This window comes from Pseudorca crassidens, chromosome 18, assembly GCF_039906515.1.
Source record: "Pseudorca crassidens isolate mPseCra1 chromosome 18, mPseCra1.hap1, whole genome shotgun sequence".
NCBI lineage: Eukaryota > Metazoa > Chordata > Mammalia > Artiodactyla > Delphinidae > Pseudorca > Pseudorca crassidens.
Genome location: NC_090313.1, coordinates 79763627 through 79783168, shown reverse-complemented (window position 1 = coordinate 79783168; position 19542 = coordinate 79763627). Strand labels below are relative to the sequence as shown.

At 38.5% G+C, this 19542-nt stretch overlaps 1 protein-coding gene across 1 annotated transcript in view; it reads right to left on the bottom strand.

Annotated features, from left to right (window-relative positions):
• PSPC1 (paraspeckle component 1) overlaps positions 1-19542 on the bottom strand; it is a 58089-nt gene that overhangs the window by 27321 nt on the left and 11226 nt on the right. Inside the window, exons 3-5 of the mRNA XM_067713862.1 lie at positions 17121-17216; positions 13745-13941; positions 5946-6030 (exon numbers count right to left, since the gene is read on the bottom strand). Coding sequence (XP_067569963.1) covers positions 5946-6030; positions 13745-13941; positions 17121-17216 — 378 coding nt within the window. The remainder of the gene's footprint in view (positions 1-5945; positions 6031-13744; positions 13942-17120; positions 17217-19542) is intronic.

Below are 19542 nucleotides of genomic sequence, written 5' to 3'. Positions count from 1 at the left end.
ACGAATAACACAGGTTTGGCATGACCACAACGTAAAACAGGTCAGGTTTTGCATCATACAGGCTCATGTCAGATCCTGCCACTAAATGATACTCAAAGCTTTTTGGTCTTCAAGATTGCAACAATGACTTTGTTGAGGACCAACGTGTAGCAAACAATTTTATGTGTGCAAATCCATTCCCAGTAAACTAAACAGAAATATCTATACATGTGTGCAAGAATGTATACACACAGATACAAGACTGTACATTAATTAAAGGCAAAAGGTTGAAGACATTCAATTACAAATGAGGCACAAGGAATACAATACAACCATTACAAAGGCAGATTTGCATTTACTGACATGAAACAATGTCTAAGGTACAGTGTCAGAAAAAAGGCAAGCAAAACAATAGTATTCCTATTGCTGCATCTAAAAACCATTTGTACGAGCAGAGAAGAAAGTATGAGAGTTTCTATCACACTGGGGATAATCTGGGGAGACAAGAGCATTGCCCTTTTTCTTTTGTACACATACGTATCATGTGAGTTTTTTTAAACATGTATTGCCATAACATTTTTAATTTAAAAGATATTTTAAACAAAATTTATAATGTACTTCTCCCTATTGTTAGAGCAATTTTTTTCTGATAAAATGTGAGACTACATTTATATCTGGAGAAAAAATATGGTAAAAAGGTATAAAATCACTTTAAACATTTGCTATTTTTTTCCTTCCATTCCATTGCCTATAGATTCCAGAGTTTCTACTTTATTTTGTGATTACACCACACTGACAATTCCATAATATAAATTTACAGGCAACATATAGGAACATTCCCTACTGTACATATGTTTGCGTTTAATTTTTTTCCTTCCACAAGATGCTTTAACAATTATCTTTATATTTAATGTCTCTTTGGATCAAGGATAATTTCCTAGGTTATATTCACAAATGTAACTAATAAGTAAAGAAGCATGATGAATTTTAACTTCCTTCATGTTATACTTAATTGGAAATTGATAAAACCTCTATTTTACAATTTATTTTAATTGGAAGCCCACTAATTGTCTCATATTTTAATAGGACTTTGAAACCTGAGAGGCTTTAGGCACTAAGCTATGATACAACTGATATAAAAATGTCCTGCTCTTTGTTCCAGTCCAGCACTATGGCCTCCACACCCACCAAAGGCCTCAGTCCATCTGATGATCTTTATACTTTGTCAAATGACATAAAAAGGGAAAGAATGGATGGATGATGGGTAGATGAGTGAGTAGGAAGGAGTAAGGGAAGGAAAGAAGAGAACAAATGAACAAGTACTAAGTGGGCCAGTTACAGCCTGAACCAGCCCATCTAAGCCCTGTCCACCTTCACTGTCACAGCCTCTGAAGAAGTGACCCACGAAAACCTAACTTATTTGTAGCATTGAAATGAAAACCAGAAAATTTTGTATACTCCAAATTATTTAATTTCTTTCAAATGTATTTTCTTAAGCAGTTTTTTCAGTCTCCCAACTAAGGTAAACAGAAAGGCCGTGTCCAGACTCTCTGGCTGTCTCACGTGGCAGCCTCCTGAGTCAGACCAACCTCTGCAGGCTGCTGTATTTTTATCTGCTTTCTGCTGCAAGGGCAGGATATATTTGACAATTATTAGTAAAGTAAGTTCCTAGACACTATTTTTTTCCTTTCCTTCATACATGCTGCAAAATTACTCAATTTTAACACATTATTTACATTTCTTAAATCAGGAAACAATTCTTACAATTAATTTCAAAACAAACTCCACAGGCACAAGAAAAGATTAACAGATTTATCACTGGCTGTATCTGCTAAAATACAGCCAACCATAAAAGTTACGCATCAAATTATCACTTAATTGTTGACATATCTTTATATTGTTAGTACACACTTATCTGAATTTCAAATTGAATCTGATATACCTCTGCAACATTAAATAAGATTAATGGAAGACCATTCGGTGAAAAATTACCAGGTACATAGAATACTTATCACGTCAAGCAACCAATATTTCAATTATTAAACAAGTAACCTATTAAAAATTCCAGTAAGTACTGCGTTCTATTTTGTGCGCTTCACTTTCTTTTTAATAATCTGATCATATTCCAACTAATGTCTGCCTCCCTCCCAGATTACCTAAGTGCCACACCAGCAGAGCTTGTGTCTTTTGTTTTCCATTGTATCCCCAGTACATAGAGTCCTCTTTTTCATTTTTCATTTCCAACTAATTTTAAACTTACAGAAAAGTTGCAGAAATAGTAGAGTTCCTATATCTCCCTCATGCAGCATCCCCTAATATTAACATCTTCCATAACTATAGTACAATTATGAAAACCAAGAATTCACACTGGTACATTGCTACAGTTCAACTCTAGGTCTTACTCAAATTTCACCAGTTTCCCCACTATGTCCTTCTTCTGTTCCAGGACCCTATCCAGAATCTCACATTGCATTTAGTTATTATTTCTCTTTAGTCTCCTCGAGTCTGTAACACTTCAGTGTCTCTTGGTCTTTCATGACCTTGACACTTTTAAAGAGAACTGATTATTTTGTACAGTGTCCTTCAATTTAGGTTTGTCTTAAGTTTTCTCACGACTAGCATAAGGTTATGAAGCTTTGGCAAGAACACCACAGAAATGACAATGTACACTTCTGGGTGCATCATATCAAGGGGTGCCTGGTGTCCGTGTCTTATTAAGGGTGATACGAACCTAAACGCTTGGTAATGGTGGTATCTGCTGGGTTTCTCCACTTCAAATTTACTATGTTTCCATTAGTACCTCATACAAATTTGAGACTCCACAAATCCTGTATCCCAAGTTTTGTGCAACAACCTTAGCACCTACTGGGAAATCTTGAATGAAACAACTATAGGCGTGCCTCATTTTATTGCCCTTCCCAAAAATTGCATATTGCTTTTGCACACTGAAGTTTTGTGCCAACCCTGTGTTGTCAGATGGTTAGCATTTTTTAGCAAGAAAGTATTTTTAATTAAGGTACACACATTGTTTTTTAAGACATCATGCTATTGCACACTTAAAACACTACAGTGTAGTATAAAGGTAACTTTTACATGCACTGCGAAACAAAAAAATTCACTTTATTGCAATATATTGTGCTGGTCTGGAACCAAACCCACAGTATCTCCAAGGTGTGTCTGTATTACTGCAGTATTCACCCATTGGTAATTTTTCTCTCAGACTCATTTCACATTTATTATTTGGAATTCTACTTCTAACAACTAAGGAAGAGTTGTCCATTCTCCCCATTTATTTACTTACTCATTAAAATAACTTTTATCAGCACAAACTTATGGATATTTACTTTATTCAACAGTGTAAAATCTAATACTATCATTTTTTATTTTGTTGTTGAAATTGTTCCAACTTTGGCCCTTAGGAGCACCTTCAGTTTGGCTCCTGTGTTCTCTCAACATGCCCTAGCATTGTTCAAGTACTTTGCTTCTCTCTGACACAAGATTTGTCAGGCTCATCTTGGACTTTTCAAATCCTGGAATCAACCACTTCTCCAAAAAGCCCTGGTTCCCTTTATTGGAGAATGGTGCTCAGAAACAAAAATCTGGGCATTAGATGAGCTCATTGTTCCTGAGGCATCACTGCTTCTAGATGGACAGGGCTAGGAAATATGTATATATATATGAACCGATGTACATATACATGTCTATATTTCTGTATCTGTCTAGATTAAATGCCACTCAGTTCATACTGATACTTAGAATCCCCATTAAACATCACAGGAGTCGTTTTAATTTTAGCCTTTCTCCCTTCTTTCTTTCTCCAACAATGAGAAACCTGGTTCATACTGATCTGTACTAATATATTCACTTAAAAAAGTATATACATTATTTTCAATAAAGTTTTGATCAAAGAAAGAAAAAAAGTATATAAATAAAGTAGTTTCAGAATTGCAAACCTATATCCCTATGAGAAATACATTTACTAACTAGATTACAGAATTTATATATTGTTCTTGCCACTAGCCTATAGTATTCAATCAAGATACAGTTATCCAAAGTTATTCAGGTTCCTTATTTTCTTCCCCATCTCCTTCCAGTGTGACAATGCTGTCCATTTATATATAATATAGTTAAGTTCATCTGTTATATTTTTATTCCCTACTTTGGGTTCCCCCACATTGATTGTTTTTTTCTTGGTTTGTTTTTGTTTTTCTTTTTGCTGACTGAAGTACAGTTGATTTACAATGTTAGTTTCAGGTGTACAGCAAAGTGATTCACTTATACATATATATTCTTTTTCATATTCTTTTCCATTATGGCTTATTACAGGATATTGAATATAGTTCACTGTGCTATACAGTAGGACCTTGTTGTTTATCCATTCCATACATAGTAGTTTGCACCCCACACTGTTTAGTTTTAATTACTTATTATTTTAGCACACTAGTATAGGGCACTAATTTTAAAAGCCTACTTGTCAAGGATAAATGTAAGAGAAGAAAGCTGGATTCAGGTAGGTTTATATTAGGGGAGAGGAGGTTTCCTTTTCTTTGTACAAGTAGAGGAGACTTTAACACGTTTACATGAAGTGGAAAGAAGCAACAAGAAAGAAACTGAAAAAGGTCCCTCGTGTAAGAAGTTCATGGCGGGAGTTATTTACACCAGTGGTTCTCAAAATTTAGGATGCACCAGAGTCACCTGGAGGATTTACCAAAGCACAGGTGAATCAGTTTATGATTCGGTAGTTCAGAGGGAAGGCTTGAGACTTTCTAACAATCTCCTAGGTTAGAATGCTGATGCTGCCTGCCAAGTACCATAAATTGAGAATAAGTAGGTTAGAGTAAAATCAGAGAAGTACCAAGACAGAAATACACAAACGTTGGTATAATCAGGTATAAAGTTGGAAGAAAAACACTAAAATATATGGTCTAGTACCTATCTCCTGACCATGAAGACACTTCAAACTCATTAAGAGTTTTTCACTTTCTTTATTTCCCATGAGCACCTAACTTCCTGTCACAAGCACTTACTACTTTTATAGCACTTTCAAAACAAAATTTTAAGTTTGCTTTAATCTATAATATCTTTGTTTATAACAATTCCTAATTATGTTTTTGTTTTTTTCTTTTTTTGCGGTACGCGGGCCTCTCACTGTTGTGGCCTCTCCCGTTGCAGAGCGCAGGCTCAGCGGCCACGGCTCACGGGCCCAGCCGCTCCGCGGCATGTGGGATCTTCCCGGACCAGGACACGAGCCTGCGTCCCCTGCATCGGCAGGCGGACTCTCGACCACTGCGCCACCAGGGAAGCCCCTAATTATGACTTTTGAAACTTGTAAGAGTAATACTTATCTCATATTTTACAACTGAATATTGCAGGTACAAGAAAAGCTGTTAATTTTTGTTTCTACATCTTGGATCAACTACTCCCTTAAACTTCCTTACTTAACCTAAAAGATTTTAAGTTGCCCATCACAGTTCTCTATTATGTACTGAGATCTTTAATGCCCATACCCTTTTTACCATGGATTCCAGATATCTTTTTTAAACAAATTATCACAAGTACAAAAATGCTTAACGGCATTCAGAGTAGTATTATACACATGAAAAAAAAACTCAGATCAACGCAAATATATCCATCTCTGGAAAAATGGCCCCATAAATCATGGTGCATTCTTACAATAAATTATACGAAACAATGCCTAATCCCTTTATGTAAGTTCACATTGTCTGCAAAGTGTCCATAATCAGCTATAAAAAACATAGAATAACAAAGATTTATGTTATCTCAAAGATTTATGTTATCTTCTGGAGTAATTCCCTAAATGTGGTCAGAAATCGACAATTTTGGTTTCCTCCCCTGTATTTTCCAAGTTATATAACTTGTTGATAACAGGCATTGGGAGTTTTATTCATAACATACATAATGAAACCTACATATATTCACGTATACGTTATAGTGATGTTCTTTACCTCAGTTGTATTTGCTTCCGTTTTTGCAGCTCTTGGTTTCTCAGTTCTTCTAAGCGTCTGAGTTCCTCTTGACGCCTCATTAAATCTACAAGATATTGATTATAGATTAATATTTTTAGCTTCCCCTTCTGTATTTTTATATTCATAAGCATACAGATTCTCTATGACTGGCAATATATGTAGTAACTTATTCATACTCATGCACCTAGCTTCCCTTTTTGTCTATCACATCATTTTACAATGAAAGATTATAAGCTGTGTAATAAATTAATATCACTTCTGGGCCCGTTTCTTCATGTGTATGAAGAAAATAATAAATCCATCCTTATATTAAGAAATTAAAAAAAAAAGAAATTAAAATGGGCAGTAACTGTTTTAAAACAGGGTCTAGAACATATTAAAAATAGAATAGTAGCTACATTTTCATTTACATAGTTTTAAACAAATTAGAATTTTTTTCAGCAGCAAGCTCAAAGCCCAAAAAGATGCCTTGGCAACCATCAGCAGAGGGCATGTAAGAACCAGACCAAACAGTACGAATAATGAGATAGGACATGGCATAAAACTCAAAAACATCCCTCCCAACACAATCAGCAGGTTTCCTCCTGCATCAGGTCTGTGTCACATGAAGGAGGGCAATGAGGAGACAGTTCCTGAAAGGGGAAAAGGGCTGAATACTGATATGAACAAGACCACTTTAAACAGGACGAGCATTCCCACTGTCACCAACCCATGTCACATCATCAAGAACAGGGGTTCCATAAACAAAAACAAACAAACAAAAAAACAATAAAATATATTTCCAGAAAAAAAAAAGAACAGGGGTTCCACTGCAGAATAAGATAATGAAAGATACATTTGTTTTGCACATCTGAGAAGCAGTGGATAAACTTCCCAAGTATTAAAACTCTTTGTAATATCTTACCAAATTACATGTGCACGCATGCATAAAATATATATATACACATATACAGATATATGAATACCCTGAATAACACAAGTATTGGTTGTTTTTATTTTCTTTTTCTAAAATCATGTTACCTGAAATTTCTAAAATAAACATATATTATCTTAATTGAATGTTTCTTAATAAATTGCTATATTCAGAATTCACTTAACGTAATACTTAACAGTTAAAGTTAATATTTCATGTGCCAATAACTCTAAACATCTTAACCATAACAACACAGGCATAATTATAACAAGGTATTATCCTCCCTACAGATTGAATTATGTATTAATTATGTCAAAGAAAAAAGATCCAGACAGATTATAAATGTGTTCTAGCCATCCAGCCACTACATGGTTCAACTGGGATGTATAGCCAAATCTATCCTTATTCCAAAGCTCTTTCCAAAATGCCAGCATTGCAAACCTGGCTGTTCAGCCTCAACTGAGAAACTTAAAAAAAAAATTTTTTTAAAGATTTTCGGACTCTGCTCAGGAAAGTCTGCTTTGGTATATGGGATAGGAACCAGGCGATTCTGATAACATGCCAGTTGAGAAAACATTTAGCTATCTTAAAACCCAAACATGACTACAATTAAGTTCAAACATTTTTACCATTAGCCGTCAACCTTGACTGCTCATTAGAATTACTTAAGTACCTTTTAGCCATAGACCAATTAAATCAAATCTCTTGGGATGTGGACCAACTATGAGTATTTTTTTTTGAAGCTCCCTAGATGACTCCATTCTGCAACCAACATTGAGACCCCATAACTATCATATAATTTCTATAGCTGGCGAGACTTGTAAAGACCAAAAATATACAATCTATTTCTATTCCTAAGGGGAAATGCTTCAATAAGCCAAAGCATGCGAAGTATCTTACTATCATTAATTACCCAAGAAAGTCAATACAGTGCATCCTGTAACAGTTTTATTATTGATTTTGTAGGTTAGTTGTTCTTAAATCAGGGGCACATATAGTAATAAATGTAAAATTACATTTTCTTCCATGAAAAGGAATAAGAAAAGAACATGAATGTTTTCTGACAACTGGATCTTCTCCTTTTAAGCTGGGCCAGTTAAGACAGGTGCTTTAACCTCTCAGATCGTGCTTTCTCACCAGTAACATGGGTATAATAATTAGCTCAAAGGATCTGACAATCAAATTATCAGATAAGCACATTATCTAACAGTCATGAGGAGCACTATCAACTTAAAACAGAACTACCATTTTACATCTTCCAAATTATTTCCTTTAAGTTGCTAATATCCAGGGTTCCTGAAATTTCACTAAAGCTTATATATTTGTATACTGCCATGATAATATTCTTCTGGAGGAAAATATTACCCAAAAAACAGGTAACCTGAGGTGCTTTTAATCCTTTAACCCAGTAAATCACACTCATAGGAATTTTTCTTATAAAAATAATCCAGGGAATTCCCTGGCAGTCCAGTGGTTAGGACTTGGTGCTTTCACTGCAGGGGCCCAGGTTCAACCCTGCCGGGGAACTAAGATCCTACAAGTCGCACACGGCCAAAAAAAAAAAAATCCAAAGGCATCCACAGACATAAAGTATCAGCTGCAGCACTACTCACTAACAGACCAAATAACATTTAAAACTGTGTACCTAACAAACACAAAAGACGTAAAACTGTATCTATAATTGCAGTATATCATAAACACGGGTATACAGCAAAAAGGGAATAGAGGGGAATATGGACAAATTTTAAGTCTGATTTGCTAGACTGTAGGAAAGTGTTCTCTCAATGTAATATCCTTCAAGTCATGAAGACTAAACATATGCTCTCTGATCTAACACAGCTCCTTCCTAGAAATATAAGAACTGAATCTATAGATTGAAAGGGCACATCTGGTCCCAAGAAAAGTATGATGGTGTACAATAAGATACATCTGGAATATAAGACTGGACAGATGGAAAGATGTAATAAAACAAGTATAGTAAAATGTTAGTAACAAAATCTAAGTATTAAATACCTTAAAATTCTTTGAACTTTTTTTTTTTTTTTTTTGGCCACATCATGCAGCTTGTGGGATCTGTTCCCCAACCAGGGATCCAACACATGCCCTCTGCAATGGAAGCGCAGAGTCCTAACAACTGGACCACCAGGGATTTCCCCTCTTTCAACATTTTTATGTTTAAAATTTCTCATAACAAAATGTTTGGGCGGAAAACATATCCTGGATAAGTTACTGAACCTTAAAAGAATTCACATGGAAGCCTGTTAAAAGGATCAAGTCACAAGAAGGGAAAAAAATCCAGGTTTATCTCAGACTTTCCCACAGAAACATACTATCAAGTACTTAAGAAAGGGGAGAAAGAAGCATGAATTTTACACCATTCAAGAGAGGGTTTAAAGTATAAGATCATGAGGACTTCTCTGGTGGCGCAATGGTTAAGAATCCACCTGCCAATGCAGGGGACACGGGCTTGAGCCCTGGTCCAGGAAGACCCCACATGCCACGGAGCAACTAAGCCTGTACGCCACAACTACTGAGCCTGCCCTCTAGAGCCCACAAGCCACAACTACTGAAGCCTGCATGCCTAGAGCCCATGCTCGGCAACAAGGGAAGCGACCGCAGTGAGAAGCTCGTGCACCGCAACAAAGAGTAGTCCCCGCTAGCAGCAACTAGAGAAAGCCCACGCGCAGCAAGGAAGACCCTATGCAGCCAAAAATAAATTAATTTTTTTATAAAGTACAAGACCATGGATGTTTTAGAAGATGCAGGAACACTGTTTCTGTGAACCTTCTGACAGAAATCACAAGGATAAACATCAGAGAATCAAGTGATGAACAGAAAAGTCATGACTCAACATATTTAAAATAGGGCTGAGAGAATTATGTGAGAAACGTGTGAGAACTACGGTTAAGGAACATTAAAAAGAAAACAGGGTCTCAAAGACACATTTGCACTTCCATTGTCCGTTGCACTATTCACAACAGCCAAGGTAATGGAAACAAACTAATGTCTATCAACAAATGAATGGATAAAGATGTGGTTGTGTACATACAGACACATAATGTACACACACAAAAAATGCAGTATACAGAAATATAGACACACACACTGGAATATTATTCAACCATCAGAAAAGGAAATCCTGGGCTTCCCTGGTGGCGCAGTGGTTGAGAGTCCGCCTGCCAATGCAGGGGACACGGGTTCGTGCCCCGGTATGGGAGGATGCCACGGAGCGGCTAGGCCCGAGAGCCATGGCAGTTGAGCCTGCGTGTCCGGAGCCTGTGCTCTGCAACGGAAGAGGCCACAACAGTGAGAGGCCCGCGTACCACAAAAAAAACCAAAAAACAAAAAACAGATAGTGAAGCAAAAAAATAACCTGTATTAAGTATAATGGGATTTGGATCTAGAAAGGACTACATAAACAGCAGTAAAATAGAAATGAAGCAATTGTTAAAAGGAACTGGTGTAAAAAAAAAAAAAAAAGGAACTGGTGTGTCCAGTAAGAATCAACATTTACAAAAATTTGCTAAGATATATACATATTGACTGCAACACTGTTTTTACTAACAAGCTGGAAAGAGAACTAGACATCAATTAAAACAGGATAAGCAGGGCTTCCCTGGTGGCACAGTGGTTGAGTCCACCTGCCGATGCAGGGGACATGGGCTCGTGCCCCGGTCCGGGAAGATCCCACATGCCGCGAAGCGGCTGGGCCCGTGAGCCATGGCCGCTGAGCCTGCGCGTCCAGAGCCTGTGCTCCACAATGGGAGAGGCCACAACAGTGAGAGGCCCGCGTACCGCAAAAAAAAAAGAGGATGAGCAAAACTAATTATAGCCATTTAACAGAGTATCATTAAGCCATTTAAAAAATGAAGCAGATCTATACGTACACACTTATACAGAAAGTAAAATAGCAAGGAGCAAAAAAGATCTTCTTGGTTATAAATAAATACACACACACACACACAGATCTACTGACATATGCATGATTTTTTTTCATTAAAGGATACAGAAGAAACTTAAAATACAGAAGAAACAGTGACTCCTATAAGAAAGCAGAAGGCGGGGCCAGGGAAAAGGACAGTTTTCTGTGCTGTCTGAGCTTTCCATTTCCAAGATAGGTGAACTAGAAAGCCCTGTGTCTCTGCAGAGCCAAAGAACTAAGATTACTTCAAGTTGCTCCCCAACCTGAATACACCCTTAGAAGCGCTCGATAAAATATAAAATTGTAGAACAAAAGAGAAGATTGTAAATTTTTTTTTTTTAAAACAAACTAACACTGAAACGAATTTATCACCTGCAGACTTTTGCTGAAATACAGGATGTACTTCAGGAGAAGTAAACCCAGAAGCAAGGACTAAGATACAATAAGCAATGTGCTTTTCTAATATTATAAACCAAAAACTGTTAACATGGGTTATAAATAAGCACACAAAAAGCAATAAAATGAAAGCTCATAGGAAATAACTACAAAATTACTCTGCTTCAAAAGTCAAAACTCCCTTAGGGGTGAGGCAAAGTTTTCTAAGAGCTCACAAGAGCTCTACGAGGCCTAAAGAAATGTTGTTCTTTGTCATCACTACATCCTCAGTACCTCACATGGTGTCTTCTACAACCAACATTCAATATGGGTTCAAGTAATGACTGTTACACTACTGCCTGTTAGTAGCAGCAACAAATATCTTTCAGCACAAATGCTTACACATCTAATCAATGTTTTTTCCTAACTATGGCATGACCATAGATAGCAGGAAAATAAAGTGGCAAAGTGCATGCCAGGCTAAGAGCTGAGAACAATTCATACTCGACAGAAGTGCTAGAGCAACCATGAGGCCTGGGAAATTAAAATTTTTTTAATTTCCCAGTAGATTCTGGTGTGTAGCCGTTTTTTTTTTTTTTTTTTTTTTTTGGCCATGAGGGGCAGCATGAGGGATCTTAGTTCCCCGACCAGGTATTGAACCCGGGCCCGCTGTAGTGGAAGAGCAGAGTCTTAACCACTGGACCACCAGGGAAGTCCCTGGCCAAATTTTTGAATCATAAAATCTAAGGCTGGATAAACTTGAAGCTCTCTCTTCCAGGTCTAAGCAGCCTATGATTCTAAAACTTCATCTTAGATAACAATTTTCAAATTTCTGCAAGAGACCTAGTATAAACGTTAACTAGTTTAAGCATATTAGTATATGATATGAATGACTTCAATTTTATTAGAAAAAGAGTATTTTACAGTTTATAGAAACGCTAGGTTTAGGGTCCAAATGAAATCAGAAATGTCTGACTAGTTTCTAACGTTTGCTGAGTTTGTTTTAACTTATTTAGCATCAACGCAGTTATTCAGTGACTTGACCGTAATTGCTCAATTGCTCAATAAACATTTACTGAACAGTTAAAAAAAAAACTAACCTGGATTTTACCCAAAAGGAAATGAGAATCTACCAAAAAGATTTACAGATGAATGATGATCAAATTTTCACCTTTTAAAGAAATACTGGCTCTAGTATAAAGAATACTTTAGGGACTTCCCTGGTGGCACAATGGTTAAGAATCCGCCTGCCAATGCAGCAACTACTGAGCCTGCGCTCTAGAGCCCGCAAGCCACAACTACTGAGCCCATGTGCCACAACTACCGAAGCCCGCGTGCCTAGAGCCCGTGCTCTGCAACAAGAGAAGCCACCGCAGTGAGAAGCCCACGCACCACAATGAAGAGTAGCCCCCACTCATCACAACGAGGGAAAGCCCACGTGCGGCAACGAAGACCCAACGCAGCCATAAATAAATAAATAAATAAATTTATTTTTTTTAAAAAAGAAGAAGTCTGCTGCAGAAATTGGGCAGCTGTCTGTGGCGCCATGACCTCTGGGGTCAGTCAAGAGAAGGTACACAGAACTTTACTGAAGTGCTAAGTTAAAAAAACAAGTGCAAAAAATTTAAGAGCAAAATAGAAAGCAATCAGATGCTTTATTTTAAGAAATACAAAATTTTGGGAATTCCCTGGGGATCCAGTGGTTAGGACTGCGTGCTTCCACTGCAGGGGGCACCGGCTGGATCCCTGGTCAGGGAACGAAGATCCCACAAGCTGCACAGCATGGCCAAAATAAATAAATAAATAATTTTTAAAAAAAGAAATCCAAAATTTTACAGATAATGGAAAAGATGAGTAATAGGAAGAACCAGAAAAAGTTATTTGGAGAATTAACAGGAAAGAAGAAAGGGTAGAGATGAACAATATAGACAGGGATAAAAAGAAACCTAGAAACAGGAATGGGAAGAAGTAAGCTTCTGAGATATATTTAAGCAGCTTGACATGTTAGGTATCTGACCAATGAATGCGAGTAAATGTTATGTTATGTATAACACCTGTTATGAGTGCTCTTAAAAATTCAGTTAGCTCTGCCTCAAGTGTTTAAAATGTTCTTGCCAAATACTCAGAATTTAGTATTCCTGAATTCCCATACCCAACAGCACACATGAATCTTTTTCATCTCTGCCAAGGAATATCCATCTGTAAATCTTTTGACATGTAGTAAGAATCTTAAATAGCCAGCATTTGCCATAATTTTTCTTTCCACCAAACAAAATCTTGATATGTGACTTTATGCCACAACTACATACCAAGAATCACCCCACTGGGCTTCTCTTTGCCAGCAGAAGCATGTACTCACTTCTGGCAAAAGTTAACAACCTTAATCACCTCCAACAATACTATTTATGTAGGTAACTTATTTTTAGTAAGTTTTTTTTCCTAAGGAAGTTCTCTCAGAGAAGTGAAATGTTTCTTTCTAGCATTTTCAGTTTCAACTGTCTCTAAACCCCTAACTAGCGACTTAGTAATAGGTGTCAACGGGGACACCTACACGGAAACGCGTCTTACCTTGCCGCATGAGCATCAGCTGGTGCTCGTGCCGGGCCGCTTCCATTTCCGCCTCCAGTTTCTCTTTGGCTTCTCGGATGTTTCTATCAACCTGCTCGCGCTGCTGCTTCTCCATTTCATCCAGAGCCTTCCAGCGAGATGCATACTCAAATTCAAATGTCCCAGGCTGAGCAAAACGCGGCGGCTGTTCTCTTTCCCTAAGTTTACAAGGAAAGACACACAGAAATGTTATGTTTCAAAGGTAAAATGACATGTAAGAACAACAAACACTACCATTCACTGAGCTATTACAATGTTCATGGCACTGTTGACAAGTACCCTCCGTGAAATATATCACGGCAACATTGTCAAGCAGGTTTTAACAAGCCTAAGTTTGAGAAACTGCCCAAAGATGCCCAACTAATTAGCAAGGGCACCAGGATTCAAACCTAGGCAATCTGATGCTACAAACTGCACTCCCCTAATTAACAACTCCAATAAGGCCTTCCTGGTTTTCACTCAACAATTTTATATAAGGTAGGCTGCAACATATGACTCAAGTGTCCCTTAAGTAAATTGGCTGAAGTCAGATTTTTCTCTCTAAAAGTATAACTTTTAGGGATAGTAATACAAGCAGATACAGTTAACTGTTATGTACCAGGTTCATTGGCTAGGCCAAAAACTGTAGGCCTAATTTACTACAACTGGCTTAATACTTGTTTGCCTTGCTAGACTATAAACTCAATGAGTACATGAAATTTCTATTAACCACTGTAACTGTAACTAAGTACCTAGACATACCTAGCACATTGTACACATTTAGTATTTATTTCTTTGAATGAATGAATAAATGACCGAAAAAATTTAAGACCTGTGAATGTACCTGACAGTCAAAGAAATTCTTCAGTTATTCAAAAGTACTGATAAGAACATAATTCTCACTCATCAATAAAAGTACAGATGGCATGCAATCACAAATTTTAACTTTTATTTTGGGGTGGGGAGGGGAAGATGGTGGATGGGACAAAGTTGGGAGATAAAGGGAGAGGTTGTCACAGAGGGAAAATGTAGTGACAAGAAACAGCTGTGGGACTTCCCTGGTGGCACAGTGGTGAAGAATCCTCCTGCCAATGCAGGGAACATGGGATGGAGTCCTGGTCCAGGAAGACCCCACGTGCCGTGGAACAACTAAGTCCATGCACCACAGCTACTGAGCCTGCGCTCTAGAGCCTGCAAGCCACAACTAGTGAAGCCCACACGCCTAGAGCCTGTGCTATGCAACACGAAAAGCCACTGCCATGGAAGCCTGCATACTGCAACGAAGAGCAGCCCCCGCTGGCCGCAACTAGAGAAAGCCCACGTGCAGCAACAAAGAACCAACGCAGCCAAAGATAAGTAACTAAATTTATTTTAAAAATAATAATAAGAGGCACCCATATTTGTCATTTAAATCAACTACAAGGAAAAACATCCATCTGCACTAAAATCAAGGAATGCTCATTAAAACATGCATAAAATGTCATCTTGAGCCTACACTATCAAATCTTAACATCATAACATCCATCTTCTGTCAGGACAAAGAAAAATACTTTTATACATACACTCATAAGTATAAATTGGTATAGTATTTGGAGAGAACCATCCGGCAGTATTAATCACAGTTAAATATGCATACCCTTTGATCTAAGCCATCATACCTCACTTTCTTGGTTTTAAATGGTATTTCTCACTACTTCATATGTTTTATAATCTTTGGTTCATTAATTATTGTATAGCCCCACCATGAGAAACGTTAAGCATTGTGAGGGCAAAAACAGTTCTAAGTTGCACTGGCAGGACCAAGAACAGTGCCTAGCACAAAGGCATTCCAATATTTGTTGAACTCATGCATGCAAATATTACAGGTTTTTTGTTTTTTTCTTTTGGGCCACTCCATGCAGCATGTGGGATCTTAGCTCCCCAACCAGAGATGATCAAACCCACACCTCCTGCTTTGCAAGCACAGAGTCTTAACCACTGGACCGCCAGGGAAGTCCATTACAGTTTTATTTACTATAATAAATGAGTGACTGGTTAAGAACAATACAACATATTCATACAGGCCACTTATGCAAAAATATCTGAATCACACTGAGTGAAAAGTAATTCAAAAAGAATAACATATAACATTTTGAAAACAGGCTATTTTTCTTTTTCATCTTTAAGAAAAATTCTTAACTCTTTGCCAAGTTATTTAACTAGAACCTTCTCCACTCCACCCCTGCCAAAATGTCTCCTAACTCATGGCACTTCCCTGGTGGTCCAGTGGTTAAGACTCCACCTTGCAGTGCAGGGGACGCCGGTTCGATCCCTGGTCGGGGAACTAGGATACCACATGCCGCGGGGCAAGAAGCCCACGTGCCACAACTAGAGAGCCTGCGTGCCACAACTACAGAGTCCACACACTCTGGAGCCCACGGGCTCTGGAGCCCATGCACCACAACTATAAAGAAGCCCGCACACCGCAACAAGACCCCATGTGCTGCTACTAAGACCCAAGCAGCCATAAATAAATAAATAAATAAATATTTCAAAAAGTCTCCTAACTCTTAATTCATAATACACCTGAAGCATACTAAATACAGAAATTTACATATCTAAAATTCTTTATTGGGGCTTCCCCGGTGGTGCAGTGGATAAGACTCCGTGCTCCCAATGCAGGGGGCCCAGGTTCGATCCCTGGTCAGGGAACTAGATCCCACATGCATGCCACAACTAAGAGTTCACATGCCACAACTAAGGAGCCCACATGACATAACTAAGGAGCTGCCGAGAAGCAACTAAAAGAGCCCATGAGCCGCAACTAAGGAGCCCACCTGCCACAACTAAGAGCCGGTGCAACCAAATAAATAATAAATAAATATCAAAAAAAGAAAATTCAGGGCTTCTCTGGTGGCACAGTGGTTGAGAGTCTGCCTGCCGATGCAGGGGACGCGGGTTCGTGCCCTGGTCCGGGAAGATCCCACATGCCGCAGAGCGGCTGGGCCCATGAGCCATGGCCACTGAGCCTGTGCGTCTGGAGCCTGTGTTCCGCAACGGGAGAGGCCACAACAGTGAGAGGCCCGTGTACCGCAAAAAAAAAAAAATCATTGTTTCTCTGGCATAAATACTACTGACAGTATCCTCTTACCTACCCCATCCATGCCCCAGTTGTAAAAGTTGAGACTTCAAAGTCAAGTTAACATTTTACCAATATACACAAGAAAACTAGCATTCCATGTAGACCAGCCCACTCTACTAACCAGATTGTATGACTAAACAGCACACCTTATAATCCAACAATACTCGATTACAAATGTGAAGTAATAAATACCCTTGAGAGCACAGATCTAAATTATCTTTGTTAGTAAAATCTTACTTATGATACTGCTGAGTTTTCTGCATTAGCTTCTCTGGCAAGCCATCTTCATCATCAAACTGCTCCATGGGCTCCACAATGACTGGACGAGGGGTCCTGGACAGGTAAAAAGCATTAATAAGAATTAATACAGTATCAAGAATTAACGTCCTCCTAGAAATCTTTTATAGTAACTCCAAGATACATACTTGGAAATTTTCTTTCCTGAGTAAAATGTCTGAAATCAGTCAAAAACACTGGCTGCACAGACACAGGTGAATGTCCAAGTCAAAAATGAGTGTTTATTTTTAGAGAATGGAGTCTATTCAAGGTGACAGAAAAATACATCAACCACGAACCTGCGTGAGCACCGCAGTTAACTTTTACAAAGCACAATGCAGAAGAGCGAGTACCTGACTCTCATTCTGTGTGTGTCGTCCTCATCCCCCCAACCCCATCACCTCAAATTCCCACCACTGCCCACCTGCCAGCCTCCCTCCGTGTCCAACCGGTCTTGTAAAGAAAAGTCTTTCTAAAACCCAAAATGAGACCTAAAAGATTATCAGCCAAGAAAAAGGGAACGAGGCGGGGCCAGAAGCAACACATGCAAGGAGGAAACGGGGTGGGGGGACAAGAAGAGTGGATGATGACAGATCTGACCTGGAAACCCTCCTTTATTGTTTTCCAAAGGAAGGGAAAGCTCACTGAGGAAAGACAAGAAAGAGAAGTAACTGCAGTAGATGATATACTGATATTAAAACTTTCCTTGCTATCAGTCTCTCACCATGCAAACAGACTAAAATCTATTTATACTGCCTTCTGAACAGAGATGCTTCAGAGACAAAAAAGTCACGGTTAATTTTTGAGGTGTTAACAGAGGAGCTAGAGAGGTGAAAGGGCTTTCGCAGTTCAGAATGCTTCCCTTTACAAATAAATAAAGGTCCAGAGATTAAGAGACTAAATCCTCCACTGTAGGGAAAGGAAAGATATAAATCGGTTATTTATAAAGTTATTCCTGGGCTAATGAAGACATTTTAGAGAGAAAATGAATTAGAAGCAGATGTGGAATACCTTGGGGTGATGAAGACAGCGAAATTAGAAACCTCAGATAAAATGCATGGGAACTCAAAAGAAAAGGGACTCACAGGCCTCATTTTCCAGGGTGAGATCTCGTGTCCAACATGTAAAAACAGAAACATAAGAAAGAATAAGTAAACACAGCCTCCAAGAGTACACATAACCCAGTGAGGTGTGAGAAAGCAGCCAAGAATTCCTGAACCCACCCAGCCCATAGGAAGATCTAGTATTCTAAGAGCACCCAAAGGGGCCCAGGGACAAAATGAAGAAGATGCACTATATGGACCACTTAACCACTGGAAGCCTTGGCAGGGCCACAAACATTCAAAGAGTAATAGAGCCAGGTAAGAACTACACCTGAACCGAGGCCAGCAACGACTGAAACCTGCACCCTCCACTTCAACACCACGAGGCCACCACCACCCTAGAGAAAAATCAGAAGAGACCTCAAGAGGAAAATGTACTGGGGCTTCCCCTGTAGCACAGTGGTTAAGAATCCACCTACCAATGCAGGGGACATGGGATCGAGCCCTGGTCTGGGAAGATCCCACGTGCCACGGAGCAACTAGGCCCTTGCACCCCAACTACTGAGCCTGTGAGCCACAATTACTGAGCCCGCATGCCACAACTACTGAGCCTGCACTCTAGAGCCTGCCTGCAAGCCACAACTACTGAGCCCACGCGCCACAACTACTTAAGTCCACATGCCTAGAACCTGTGCTCCACAACAAAAGAAGCCACCACAATGAGAAGCCTGCGCATCACAACGAACAGTAGCCCCTGCTCGCCGCAACTAGAGAAAGCCCACGGGCAGCAACGAAGACCCAACGCAGCCAAAAACAAATAAATAAAATTTAAAAAAATAATAATGCTAATGTCATAACACTGACATTTTTGTCATTTGGGGAGCTAAAACAGATAAAAGGAAATAACAGATGTAAATAAATTCAATGTGTGATCTTTGATTGCAAAAAATAAGTTATAAAACACATTACTAGGCAATGGGGAAACATAATATTCAATTAAAATTAAACTTTAATATTCAATATTAAATAAAAATATTGGATAAACATTGTTTCCTCAGTGTGACAATTATATTGTGGCTTTATTCATAGAAGATACATGCCAAGTACTGTAATCAGGGGTCAAGTATGTATCCACTGCTGACTCTTAAATGAATTAGCTAAGAAAAAAACAAATTTGTACACATAGTGAAAAAACTATGACAAAATGCTAACAATCAGTGAGTGTAGATAACATTTATATTAACATTAAAGGATTGTTTTAAAGGGAAAATATCTTTCTCTAAACTGAAATTAAAACATACACTTTTTCCTCCTTCTAAGGAAGCAACTCCAACATCATC